A 13,060-nucleotide genomic window follows, 5' to 3' on the forward strand; every position below is an offset into this window, starting at 1 on the left:
TGTAAAGCTTGTGGTGATATAAAGTTTGTTCCTTGTGAAACATGTTGTGGAAGTTGTAAAATCTACTATGAAGGTGATTATGAAGAAGATGGTAATTGTGAGGTTGGTGGATGAGTGTGGATTCCAAAGGTGTTATGATTGCAATGAAAATGGCCTAATAAGATGTTCCATGTGTTGTTTCTAGTTCCATATTTCATTTTGACATTTAACAATGAAAATGGCCTAAGTTAATTTGTTAATTGTTTGCCTTTAATATCTTTTAAGTCAAGGATAAGAAAAGAATATATAAATTTTTAAGTTTGGGGGGCATTTTGCACATAAGTATAAAACTTCATGGGGTATTTGTCTAACGTCATGTTGACTAACAGAGACGCAGGGGTAAATTGATTAACGTTATGCAATTTCAGGGAGGTAATTGAAGTTTTGTTAATTTCAAGAGGTAGTCGACGAAACTTACAATTTCGAAGGGATCATTGCCTATTTACTCAAAAAGAAATAAGTGACTAATAGCCGTTTAGGTTGGGACACCATGGTTAGATATTTACCAATACGCAAGGGGAACAAATTAGTTAGTTGGGTAGCATTAGTGGATTGAACACGTATATACGTAAGTGTAATGTCTCACCATCTCATTGGATGTCTCTATACCTCCACTCAAACATACGCAGTAACCAAATATTTGTCACTTGCATTCTCCAAATAATAACACATGGTTCAAAAATATTCATGTCTCTATCTTACCGGCCCTATTTACAACAGATAAGATCCCTCCTGTCCCAACCTAAGAAGATCGATAATGGATAAAAAATAATAATAGAGGAAGAATTAATTGAAGTTCCATGTTTAGTTTCAAAGTGAAGGGTCGGAAAAATATCAAATGCACTTGGAAAAGGTTGTCCTTAAAGCAAGTTTGTGTCTCTTTAAGTTATAAAGATAAGATAAATGTATATGTTGATCAATGATTATGATTATTCTTTTTAGCTAAGGATAAATGATATTATTGTTTTTGTTAAATGAAATTATAAGTGGGCCTTTGCACACATACTTATGATACAAGTATTTAACTACCCCCTTGTCCAAAAAAAGTATTTAACTAACCTAGCTCATATCTATGAAAAGGCTATCTGCCAAATGAGGAATAACTGATACATGTAGCATGCTGAGGTATATAATTTGTATCCTTTTTATATATAAGAGAAGTACTACATAGATGCAAAGTTTTAATTTAACGAAAAGTCATGTGAATTTGTTGACTAAAAAATATATAACGTCTTTTTCTATTCTTCAAAAATATGTGGTGAACCTCGAAGATTATTATTAGGGAAATGTTAACTAATACCTTGGATACCGGTTAAAATCTTAAATAGTAAACTTTTATGAAAGTTAGTGTAACCAGTTCATTAAAAATTGGAAAATTTGTCATTTTCAAAAAATAATTACTTATTATTATTATTATTTTTCGATGAGCAAAGATTGCACTAGATTACTAGGCATGCGCTCTAATCCGATAAAGTGAAATTATAACTTGAGAGGGATTTAAACAAGAAATAGGATTCCATGTAGTGTAAAATTGATATTCATCATCCAAGTTCTTTTTTTTTTTTTTTTCATGTAGTATTCATCCAAGTTCTACATAGAGGAGTGGAAAGGAAAAAAAAGTTAAGAGTTAGTTTGAGTTTTTTTTCACCACAATATCTCTAGTCTTGTTGATGTATAGTTTAAATGATTTTTATTTTATATTTTTTAGTCTTTTTTAGTGGGTTGAGCTGAAGTTTTGAAGTCGTCCCTTCAAATGTCCTATCATGCTTGACTCGCTGAAAAAGTGGGTCTGGGATGGACCGACACGCTAACTAGTCAACTTACTATTTTTTTTACTCAACATGCCAGACAAAGTTTAAATGAGAGCAACCCAATAATCCATCGTAACTCATATTTGTCTCGTAAGCTTGTTTTTACGGTAAGTGTGTGTGTTTCTTGTAGTCGTAGAGTATCTATTTTCATAACTTTGGTTACAAATTAACTACACATCTAGATGAACACTCCAACCTTTTTCGTTCATTCAAATCTAGTTAGGAGAACATTGCCACACAAATTAAAGCCTCCATAAGAAATGTTTCAGACATGGAAGAACCTTCAATTCTCATTTGAGATTCGAATTTCCTTCAACATGCAAGTTGACATTATCTATCACATTGTTATTGCACATCAAATAAGTGATTTTGACTGAACTAAGCATTTTTAGAGGCCTTCCAAACTCTATTGTCCTCGTCCACCACTCCAAATAGTTTGGCGTAGGATAATTGGAGCATTTGCATATCATTCAACATTGTGGTTGCTATAGCCCCACATTAACATCATCCTTAATTATAGCTCCCACTTTCATATTTGCAACTGTTTCTGAAACTGCATGCATATGTAGGGTGCACCATTCACCCTATTACTTAGCCAAGACACATTCTAAAGTCAAATATTAACTACTATATATGATTTTCTCAACAAAAAAAACTATTATATGTGATGTTGAAGTCAAATATTTTGTTAGAACTTAGAAGTATACTTTAGAGTTAATGATCATATGAGACGTACATTGTCAATATTTTAGTCTTATACTCTCTGTAGTCCATGCCTATTTAGAACAGACAAATAGATTGAGATTTTAGCTTGTTATTATCCTTGTTAAGCATATGTATAACGATAACATGTATCTGACTCTCAAACTATGGATAAAAAATGTCTGAACTCATAACCAATTAATTGTACGTGTTCTTCATATTTTACCATTCAAATGAAACTTATTTTACTGAAGAAAAAAAGTAATTTTTTATTTATTTCATGTCCGATAACTAGAGATTTTTATTTGTCGGATATCTTAGGCGCATCAATGAGTGTAACTCCCAGTTGGTCACATGGAAGCATGTGGGAGACAAACGTTGGGCTATAACAAGTTGTTCATGTTTTGACTTTGGAGCTTGTTTGGGCCCTTTTCCATACCACAATGCACTAAGGAGATTCTGGTTTCGAATAATCGTTCACATGCATCTAAAACATGTTGAACGGTAGTTAATTGTCATTTGAGTATTTTTTTTTTAATTCAATTAAATTGATTTAAAAGATTTTTTAATGAGTTTAAAAAGTGTCTCAATAATAATTAACCGTTTGATGTTAAATGATAATTAACTACTATTCGATCGTTTTTAAGGTGTTAAAGAGCAATTGCCATACACCATGTTATCATAGAAATTTGTAAGATTCTTCAATCCACTTCTGAAGTGGACTAGATTACAGGTACAACGTTGGTATGGCCCAAACAATGTGCAGAGTATATGATGTTGGCAATTGCTCTTTAAGCATCTTAAAAAAAACACTGATTATGAATCATAAGTGAATTTATTTTAGGGCTAATTAAGTAAATAGTTCTTATAAATATCCAGAATTTCGTTTTTAGTTTCTACAAAAAAAAAAAATCATATTTTTTAATACAATATAATACTTTTTTTGTAGGGACTAAAAAATTAAAAGAACTACATAATATTATAAACTCTTTGATAAACACTTTTCGAAAAACATTTTAACTTTAATCTTCTCAACGTTAATAAGGGGAGAAGATAATATGATCAAAAGAGTGCCCTTTCAAAAAATTAATTAATGAATTCAACATTATTTAAAGTTTAAATCAAAACAATCTCCTTCAATGCTACTTCAACGAATGAACGAAGAGTAAACCACTAAATTTATTCGGACTCTTTAAGACGCTCTCAAACGTGTCTCTAAATTTATGAATATTTTGAGTTGGTCCAAGACTATATCAAATGTCACTTACTCTCCTCCTTCTGTCAACTCCGTTGATTAACATCGTCCATCCTTCCGTTCCGTCAATGTCAATTTGGTCTCTACAATGTACAACTTAATGCCAATACGATCCCTACCTAACATTACCATCAAATTGCAAACTAATTCAAAGTCCAGATGCCCAAAAACCAGTAGGATGGATATAAACCATATGCAAGTGCAACATATTCTAAACAAAAATATCAAAAATTAAAAGTCTTTATCTGAAGGAAGTCAGGAACTAAGCTAGCTTGATTTTCTCTTCATCAATCTCTTCTTGATTCTATAGGAATAAACTTGCAATAGTCTTAGTTCAACAATGTGCCTTGTATATGTGGTTTGCATGTACTGAAAGAATTATTATGTATCAGTTGTTATATAATACAATTTCAATTTGTGTATCAATGATTCAAAAATTTCAACCAAATTAAAAAAGTTAATCTGAAAGGGTACAATCCAAGACTTATATTTTATACAAAGTCTATCTCACATATTTACAAGAGACTCCAGCAATAAATATGACGAGTTTCTTGTCAACAATTTTAAAATTCATTTTTCAAATTGAACCCTAGGTCAGCCTAAGAGTGAATGAAGTCTAAAACAAAACAAAAAAAAACATATTGATAGTTGAAAACGAGAGAGACATAGTGAAACCATGTGTTAATTGATAGTACATTGTACATTATAGAAACTAAATTGACATTGACGGAATTGACAAAAGGATGAAAATGAGCAATGTTGACAGAGTCAAGGATAATTTTACTATGAACAAATGATGGTGAATTACAAAATCAAATACAATTAAATTCAATACAAAAGTGAAAACATAAACAAAGTGAAGGTCATTAAACACATGAGGACCTAAATAGAAGAAGAAACAAATATATCAAGAAAACAACACTTGTTATGAAATTACAGATACATTTGCAAAAATACTGAGCAATTATTACCACTTTGATCATGTTTCTAATTAATAAAAAAACAAAGGGTGTTGTAAAAGAGCATTGCTTAAAATATTTTAAAATAAAAAGTTTTTGAAAAACATAATATTCCATACTTATAAATATAAAAACCTTTTAACTCTTTTTATCAAAAGCTGCAAAGAACTGTTGTCTACTTGTGTAGAACAAAAGTTACCCTAGTTGCACTTGATAAAATGACATGACATCCTTATAAAAGGCCCTAGAAAGAGTAAAAGGATAATTTAATAACACAAGAGTATGACTAAAATATTTTTGAAATAGTTACTGCCAAAAAAGGTTACTCCATTGTATATGGAAGCAAGTGAAACACATTGCGTAATAGTAAAATTGAAACGCATTGTGCAATTGTAAAACGACCATTAGTACCGCTTATTAATTAAAAAAACTCATTGCAAAATACTAGTAAAAATTTCAAACTTCTAAGTTTTTCTCTATTCTCATTCTTTCTTGCACCCATCACCAGAATAATTTAGCAAGTCCAAGAAGATGATCTTTTATGCACTGGTTTCATCTGTTTGTCTTCTTCAAGGGAAATCATCCCCAGGTGTGAGGGATCCTCCAGCATCATCTTAGAAACCAGATAACCTGCAATAGACCATGTTTGGTATTTTCTTGCTTTTCTACCAACATATCTTCCAAGCTTACCATCATAATATTCAGGCCATCCATCCTCCAGCAAACGACTCTCAGCAAGTTCAATTGCACGTCTTGCTATTTGCGGACGTCCTGTCTTGATGCAAGCAGCTGTTACTAGCCACATGAGCACTGCACTCAAGAGCAAGAAACAAAATGAGAAGTACGGATATCGGTCTATGCAATTCTATTCCAAAGCATACCATATTGAAGGAATTGTTAAAAATGATTCCCATAATCATAGTTGACATCAATATTCATTGGAAAAAATAGTTGTAATTTGAACATCAAATTACAGATAATATAAGACCTAAACTCAGCTCAAAATCAAAGGTATGGCATGCATTATCATTTTGTACCAAATATCACTTTGGTTATAGTTTTGCGAAGATGAAGCTATTCGGACAAAATCCTGAGTTAAATGAACTTCTTTAAAGTAAGAATAACTAAGAATGATGAGATAAAGGGACAACCTGGCCAAGATCCTCCATTATGGTAACTCCAAGTGACATTTTTGTTATCAAACCCGGTATTAATTTCCCAGTCTTTACCTTCATATGCAGGATAACTAATTTTTAGTGGCATTTCTCCGACCAACTCATCCCAACGAGCTTCAATAAGATCCATGATTGCAGTTGACTGCTCTGGAGTTGCTAAAGAAGATAGAATTGCAACACAGTTTCCTAAAGCGAACCATCGAAAATCCATTCGAGCTGGACTGACATTTCCGATAAAGTAGCCACCGCATTTTGGCATAAAGTCAAATAGCCAATCTGGAATTGAATCCGGATTAACGTTAAACTTATTTACTGCAGTATGTGAGTACTCCTCGGTCTTGTACCGATAAATGTTATTTAGTTGCTGGAAGTCAAGCCAAAAGTAGCTTCTCATGTGAAAACTTAGTGCATGCAAACGTTTCACAACAAGCTCTACATATTCCTTATCATCAGCAGTATCTTGTTTGAGCATTGACAAAGCACATCTCAATGCCATGAAGAAAAGTGCTTGAATTTCTATAGGATATCCATAAACACCCTGCACGAAAAGAAAAGAAAAAAAAGGAAACAAATAATTAAGTATGCAAGTTCTTGAAAATCACCCAAATTCATATTCAAGTGTTTAAATTTAAAATCATGTGCATAGAAATTTTTTGGGTATCATTCAATTATGCGTTGACTCGTCATTTTATGAATTTGACATAGTTGAATAAGAGTAAGACTTGTAAAAATTTAATATCACATCACCAATATGATCTCTAACATTTAATAAGTATATATGTTAGCAATATGAATTATATTACATACTGAGAAACAACTGCAAATCATGCCTTACCATTCTTCGATCAATCATGCAGCATCCATCAGCACATAGGAGAGTTGGGAATGTGTCAAACCCCTCGGACAAGCATAGAGTCAATATAAGTTTCATTCCTTTTTGACAATCATCAGATTCAGACAGAGTTAAATCCCCTGTAGATTTTGTGTAAGCACGAAGCAAAATGATCCACCAAAATCCAGAGTCAACAGGAGCAACTCTTCCAATTGCACTTTCACCAAAATCTGCAATAAGAGTATCTGTTTTCCTAACAGCATCATGAAGGACTTTGAAACTAGCTGGCATAACACCTTCACCAAGCTTAAATTGATCTACTCTTTTTTCCCACCCTTGAAGACGCAGCGTCTTCAGTAAGAAGTTCTTAACTATTTCCGGTTCACCATTCATCAAAAAGGCTAGTGCACTTGGAACAAAATCGCGAACAAAAACCTAAAAAGCAAAAATTTATCATCAAATGTCATACTCATACTTAGATATGTGCAGAAACAATTATTCAGTGCGTGGAAGCCATCACAGACAATTTTAGTACTGATTAAGGAATTCGCTCACCTGATCATAATTTAGAACTTCTTCTGATTGATGATCAACAGCTGCAAGTGTGCCTACAGGTTTGCCATTGAAATAGACTAGAGACTTCCTGAGAGATTCCCAGGCATCAGCAAGCATTGGCTGAGGCTCGAACGAGTTCTGAGCAGATGAAAATGATCTTGCTCCAATGGACAGTTCACTGAGTAAACTGTCATCAACTGATCTCTGTCTCTCTATGTTTAGCCTTGGATTGTCAAGCAAGCCAGAGAGATCAAAAGCATCCATCTCGGAGAGCAAACACTGAGACCTGATTTTCCTAATTCCCACAGGCCCGTTCATTCCAGAGATCGAACACTGAGACTTGATTTTCCTCATTCCCACAAGCCCGTTCATTTCTCCGATAATCGAATGCCTTTATCAGAAATAGATGTTACCTACAATCAGAAGCAAACATTTTACAAACAACCAAAAAATAAAATAAAAAATAAAAACCAGTGATGGCATTGGAAACGTAAAACACATACATGGTGGTCATTCTCACATGCTAGCAGCTAAAAAAATACCAAGGTAAAGGAACAATAGTTTATGATCTCATAGCTCATGGGAGAAGCGTAATGTTGTCCCAATAATTTTCAATAGTAAGTGAGACCTAAAGTAAGTTTTACCGTATGCAGTCTTTTTTTGTCCGCATATAATGTCTTTTTCTTATAAAACTTAATGAAAAATATCTTTTGTTGGTAGACCCTAGGTTTATTAGCCATAACCCTTGTGCCGGCCCTAGAGAAGGCTAACACCAAATTTCACTTTCTTGGTAATCAAGTAAGCAAAAGAAAGGTCAATTTTGCTTTTAGTTAGTATTGGTTAGTGAGTTTTTTAGTAGATTCAATTTGAAACTAACAATGTGTATACAAATAAATAACCTATGGATATCAAATAAAATGGATTCATTCAATATATTCTAAAAACCTTCTCTAAAACTAAGTGTAAACAAGTGTGTTTGTGTGATACTTTATCAGCTTCAACGAGAGAGAACCTGAAGGAGGACGACGTGAACAGTGAGGCCTAGTGAGATCTCTCCAATTAAACAACGGTGTTGATTGGCGGCTTGGACGGAAAATAGTATGCAAAGAGAGAATTAATGGAAGAAAAAAGAGTGGGGGAAGGGAAAAAGTGAGCAAGGGATAGAAAGGTTATATTTATAGGGGAAGCCGGACAGTAGAAAGTGAAAATAGGTTTACTTGACAAAACCGGTTAAGACACGGTAAAGTAGGCAACACGAAACCGTTTTATTTTGTGTCTCTCTCTATATCTTTGTACTCCGAGATATTCGAAATTGGATATGGAAATATAATTGATAAGAAAGGAAAAATAAGTTATTGAGAGGATTCTAATCTTATTTATAGTAATTATAAATTTGAACGTGATATACAATGCTCAAATAAGGAATTGGTATCAAGAATATTGTGCTTTTGCCTTTTCAGATATTACTTTATGCATCATATTGCTATTATTAAAAACTACATTTTTTTTGTAAAAAATAATGGACATTTGACCAAAATAAAAATTAATTTTAATTTTTTTATGGTTGGAGTCAAACCATGACACCCCTCCCCTATTACTCCACACCACACTCTTTAACATTCTCACCCTAGCCGCTAAGCCATCTTTATATCTCTCAAAATAATTGAAACTAGTTAAAAATAGTAAAGGGAACATTAGGATAATCAAAAAGTGATTTTCAGTAAAAAAAAAAAACTAAAAACACAAACATGGCATCTAATACACACTGCTATAGTCCGGGAAATGGAAGGCACATCAAAGCAAGAAAAAAAGAAGAAGAAGAAGCATAATGAAAGGTGCAAGCAACAATATAGAGATTAGAAAACTTACCTAAGACTTAGACTCTGCTAGTATAGAGAGTTACTATCCTTCGAAAATAGTACAATTCTCACCAAATTTTCTGTGTTAATGTAGGGAGTTTTTATAGAATTTTCTTAATGCAGTAAATATACCGAATAGAATAAAAGAAAGAAAAATAATTTATCATATAGGGTATATATAGAGTTTTATGAATGGCATTACCATTAATCTCTTTCTTTTTCGTTGATTTATTTTTAATTTAGCATCAATAGGTTTATTTTATTTTTTTTCTTTAGCAAAAGATGGCAGCAGGTTTCCGGCCCTTTTCCCTTGTTCTTTTGTTTTTTCTTTTAATTTTTGTAATTGTTACTCGTTTTTCTAATTTATTTTAGTTTGTAAAAATGGCAATATAATTTTTTTAATAGATACCTAAGCATAAAATATAGTCTTTTAATTATACAATGTATTTTAATATATTGAAACCGATAAAGGTCATCTCCTTAATTAACTTATTTTTTGTTACTTACGTATTATTTATGGGAACTTCTATGGTACACTCACAATTTTGAGTGTACCGGTACTCTTTTTTCAAAAAATATATAAATTAAAGATCACTTTAATGAAATAAAAAGGTATTTGTCAATATTTATATTTTAGAAAACATCATTTCATAAGAAAAACCATCATTTCATTGTTTATAAGGATCATATTACAAAATTTACATTTTGTCATAAAAAATAATCAATATTCATTGTTATGAGTAATAAAAATTCTTAAAAATTAATTTTTATTTCGTCGAAGCTTTTGATATATAAAATTTAATTATCTTAGTTGTCAATGATAGAAAATAATTATTTTTCTTCAAAAAAACAACTCATTTATTATTAATTTTATGACTTGGTGTACCGATACACCCAAATTTATTGGGTGTACCATAGAATTTGCCATTATTTATATCGTGATTTTTTTTTTTTTTGAAACAATTTATATTGTGATCTAAAGTTTCTAGTTTATCAACCAAAAAAATCATATAAAATCATCCTATCAAAAACCTATACCAAATCATCGTTGATTTCCTCTTCGAAATTGTAGGATTTGGGCCAAATCTATAAATGACAAAATATTGTCTAATAGTCAAATATTGTCAATCAGTTTCGTCATTCTACAAATTAATTTTAATATTCAATCTCCGCCATAAAATAGAGATCATATATAAATTAATTTTTTTTAGGGAGAGATCATGTATAAATATAACTCTTTTTTTAGGGGAAATATAACTCAATTATTAATATAATATATGTGTGTGTATTATTTCAATATACTATGATATATTATGTTTAAATAAATTTTTTTACTCCTCCATTATTATTTCATACTTTTTACACACACATATATAATGCGGGGAAGCTCAGCTGATTTGAGTTAAGGGAAAAGAAGTTGGAGGTCATGGATTCAGAACCGGACAAAGGAGAAAAATATTAATCTAAAAAGTTAACCATTAATTTCAAATATAAATTTAAAAATATATTTCTCTTACAAGTAACCCTGGTTATATCAAACTTGCATTCATGTTTCTGTTCGTGATGAGGCGGAACACATTTTTAGAAACTTTATATGGGTACTCATGACAAGAGATAATGTCATCTAATCTCCTGGAAAAACATTAGTAAGCCTAAGAATGAGGGTGGTCTTCGTTTTCATTGTCTTCACACCCTTAACCAAGCATATATGATGAAGTTAGCATGGTCTATGATTACCCATCCCGATAAACTTTGGGTGAAATTTTTTCGTGCCAAGTACTCTTACAAGGAACAAACTCTCCCTTTAGTAGAGCACCACCATTGTGACATTTGTGTTTGAAGAAGTATCACCAAAGTTTAGCAACGTGGGGAGGTCAATAGTTATTGTGTTATCAATAGTGGTCAAACTACTAGCTTTTGCTTGACCCGTGGATGCGTGGTCATGGCCTCCTTAAGGATAGTTATCTCAACTATCCTTATTGAGGAATCTAACTTTTGTGTTTCTTATGTCTTTATTGATAATTAAAATTGGCACAAGCTTGTATCAGGTATCCATTTATATGTTTGTGGTTCGAACATTAAGTCTTCATCTATAGGCGTTGATGATGAGATGGTCACTGACTAGAATGGTGATTTTTCAATCAAATCAGCTTACATCTCTCCATTGAGTCTCATGTTGCTAATATGTAGGGTTATTTTTATTTTATTTTTTTTGACTTGGAATTAGCATTGACCTCATAAATTTGTGTATTCTTATAGAAAGTGTGTCATGGGAGGTTACTTACTACCGAGGAGAGGAAGCGTCAACATGTGACCCTTGATGGTACTTGCATATTGTGAAGATGTTTGTGAACATTGAGACCACTTTATCAACCATGATATGGGGAGCAGTTTTTTTTTTTAATTTGAGCCTTATGATTGGCTTAAATGGAATCTCACTTTTGATGAAATTGGCCCTCCTAATATTCACTAGTCAACTTATTTTATAGTAACCATTTGGAGTCTTTAGAAGGATCGTAGTTCGCTTAATTTTTTAAGGTAAAGTTGAAAGGGTTAAATATGTTTTTGGTCTCTATAAATATATTAACTTTTCGTTTCAGTCCCTTTAAAATTTTCCTTCAACTTTTGGTCCCTATAAAATTTTCAATCATTACTTTTGGTCCCTCTTTTAAAGTAAACTCATATGTAAAATTTATATTTTTATATAAAAAATTTCAGAAAAATTCTTAATATTATAAGAATCTCTCCCTAAAAAAATTAGAATTTTTTAACAAAACATGAATTTAATATGAATTTTTATACAATATTCATATTAAATTTTTATTTTATTAAAAAATTCTAACTTTTTTTATGATTTTTTTTACAATATTCTACACATTTCTGCACAATTTCATTAAAAATTAAAAAAAAATAACTTAAAAATAGGGACTAAAAGAAGTGACTGAAAATTTTATAGGGACTAAAAGTTGAAGGAAAATTTTAGAGTGACTAAAACGAAAAGTTGGTATATTCATAGGGATCAAAAACATATTTAATCCAAGTTGAAATTCATTAAAATCTTGCCTTCTTTGTCAATGGTATGGTTAATTCTATCTGTCATGGCCTCCTTAAGTTTATACCTAAGGTTGTGGTGGTCGTATTAGAGATCATCGCGTCATTTCATTGAAGGTTTCCATTGCAATATTGAAACCTCTTATGTTGTTCATGGTGTGTTGTGGGATCTTTATCACGACTTAAAGTTTGCTCGTGAGCTCCATATTTCCCCAATTGTGGTTAACTTTGTGAACGACGGATTTTGTGATAGTGCCTCCCTTCGGCCTCTCCTTGAGTGATGTGCTTCACTTGCTTTGTGGTCCTAATTGAAATGTCTCTCTTGCACACTTTTACAGAGAAACCAACACCAGTGTTCTTGTCATTGCAAATTTTGGTAATGCTAATATTTTTTCTAGGATTATCCTCAATACTCGTCATGAACCCTTGAAGTTGCACCTTCATTTTGATGTTTTAGAGAGAGGTACAACCTGTCTTGTTTCCAAATAGGTAGAGAAGGTGGATAATGGGGTTTCTATGTTCGTTAATGGGGTTTCAGCATAATAGTTATATTTTGGCAGGGGATTACGGGTGATCATTTGTTGCTTTTTCTATTTGATTTTAATTTTTAGGCAAAATTACGTAATTAGTCCTCTAACTTAATTTTAATTATCGATTCAGTCATTTATCTTCTTTTTTCCCATTTTAATCCTTTATGTTCTAAAATATTAACATTGTCATCCTTTTTGCATAAAAAAAATTATAAATCCAGAAAACTCGTCACAGAGTGCAGATCTTCATGGGAAAAAAAACTCAAGTTCATTAAAAAAAGCCAAATACTCA

The 13,060-nt window shown here is 31.8% G+C and overlaps 1 protein-coding gene across 1 annotated transcript; it reads right to left on the reverse strand.

Annotated features, from left to right (window-relative positions):
* Positions 1 to 5,053: 5,053 nt before the first annotated feature.
* Positions 5,054 to 7,801, reverse strand: LOC11420330 (probable alkaline/neutral invertase F). The gene is made up of 4 exons (XM_003591940.3): positions 7,329 to 7,801; positions 6,777 to 7,208; positions 5,918 to 6,479; positions 5,054 to 5,576 (listed from the first exon to the last, which is right to left on the reverse strand). The coding sequence occupies exons 1-4, from the start codon at positions 7,698 to 7,700 to the stop codon at positions 5,281 to 5,283; spliced, it is 1,662 nt and encodes a 553-aa protein (XP_003591988.1). The 5' UTR covers positions 7,701 to 7,801; the 3' UTR covers positions 5,054 to 5,280.
* Positions 7,802 to 13,060: the final 5,259 nt, after the last annotated feature.

Source organism: Medicago truncatula, chromosome 1, assembly GCF_003473485.1.
Source record: "Medicago truncatula cultivar Jemalong A17 chromosome 1, MtrunA17r5.0-ANR, whole genome shotgun sequence".
Taxonomy (NCBI): Eukaryota; Viridiplantae; Streptophyta; class Magnoliopsida; order Fabales; family Fabaceae; genus Medicago; species Medicago truncatula.

What these genes read in the sequence shown, in the direction of transcription:
- LOC11420330 (XM_003591940.3), bottom strand. Translation starts at nt 7,700, where the DNA reads ATGAACGGGCTTGTGGGAATGAGGAAAATCAAGTCTCAGTGTTCGATC. An exon ending in AAGTTCTAAATTATGATCAG is followed by an intron (nt 7,209 to 7,328) that starts GTGAGCGAATTC and finishes TTTGCTTTTTAG; the next exon opens with GTTTTTGTTCGCGATTTTGT. An exon ending in TAATGGAGGATCTTGGCCAG is followed by an intron (nt 5,577 to 5,917) that starts GTTGTCCCTTTA and finishes TCTTGAGTGCAG; the next exon opens with TGCTCATGTGGCTAGTAACA.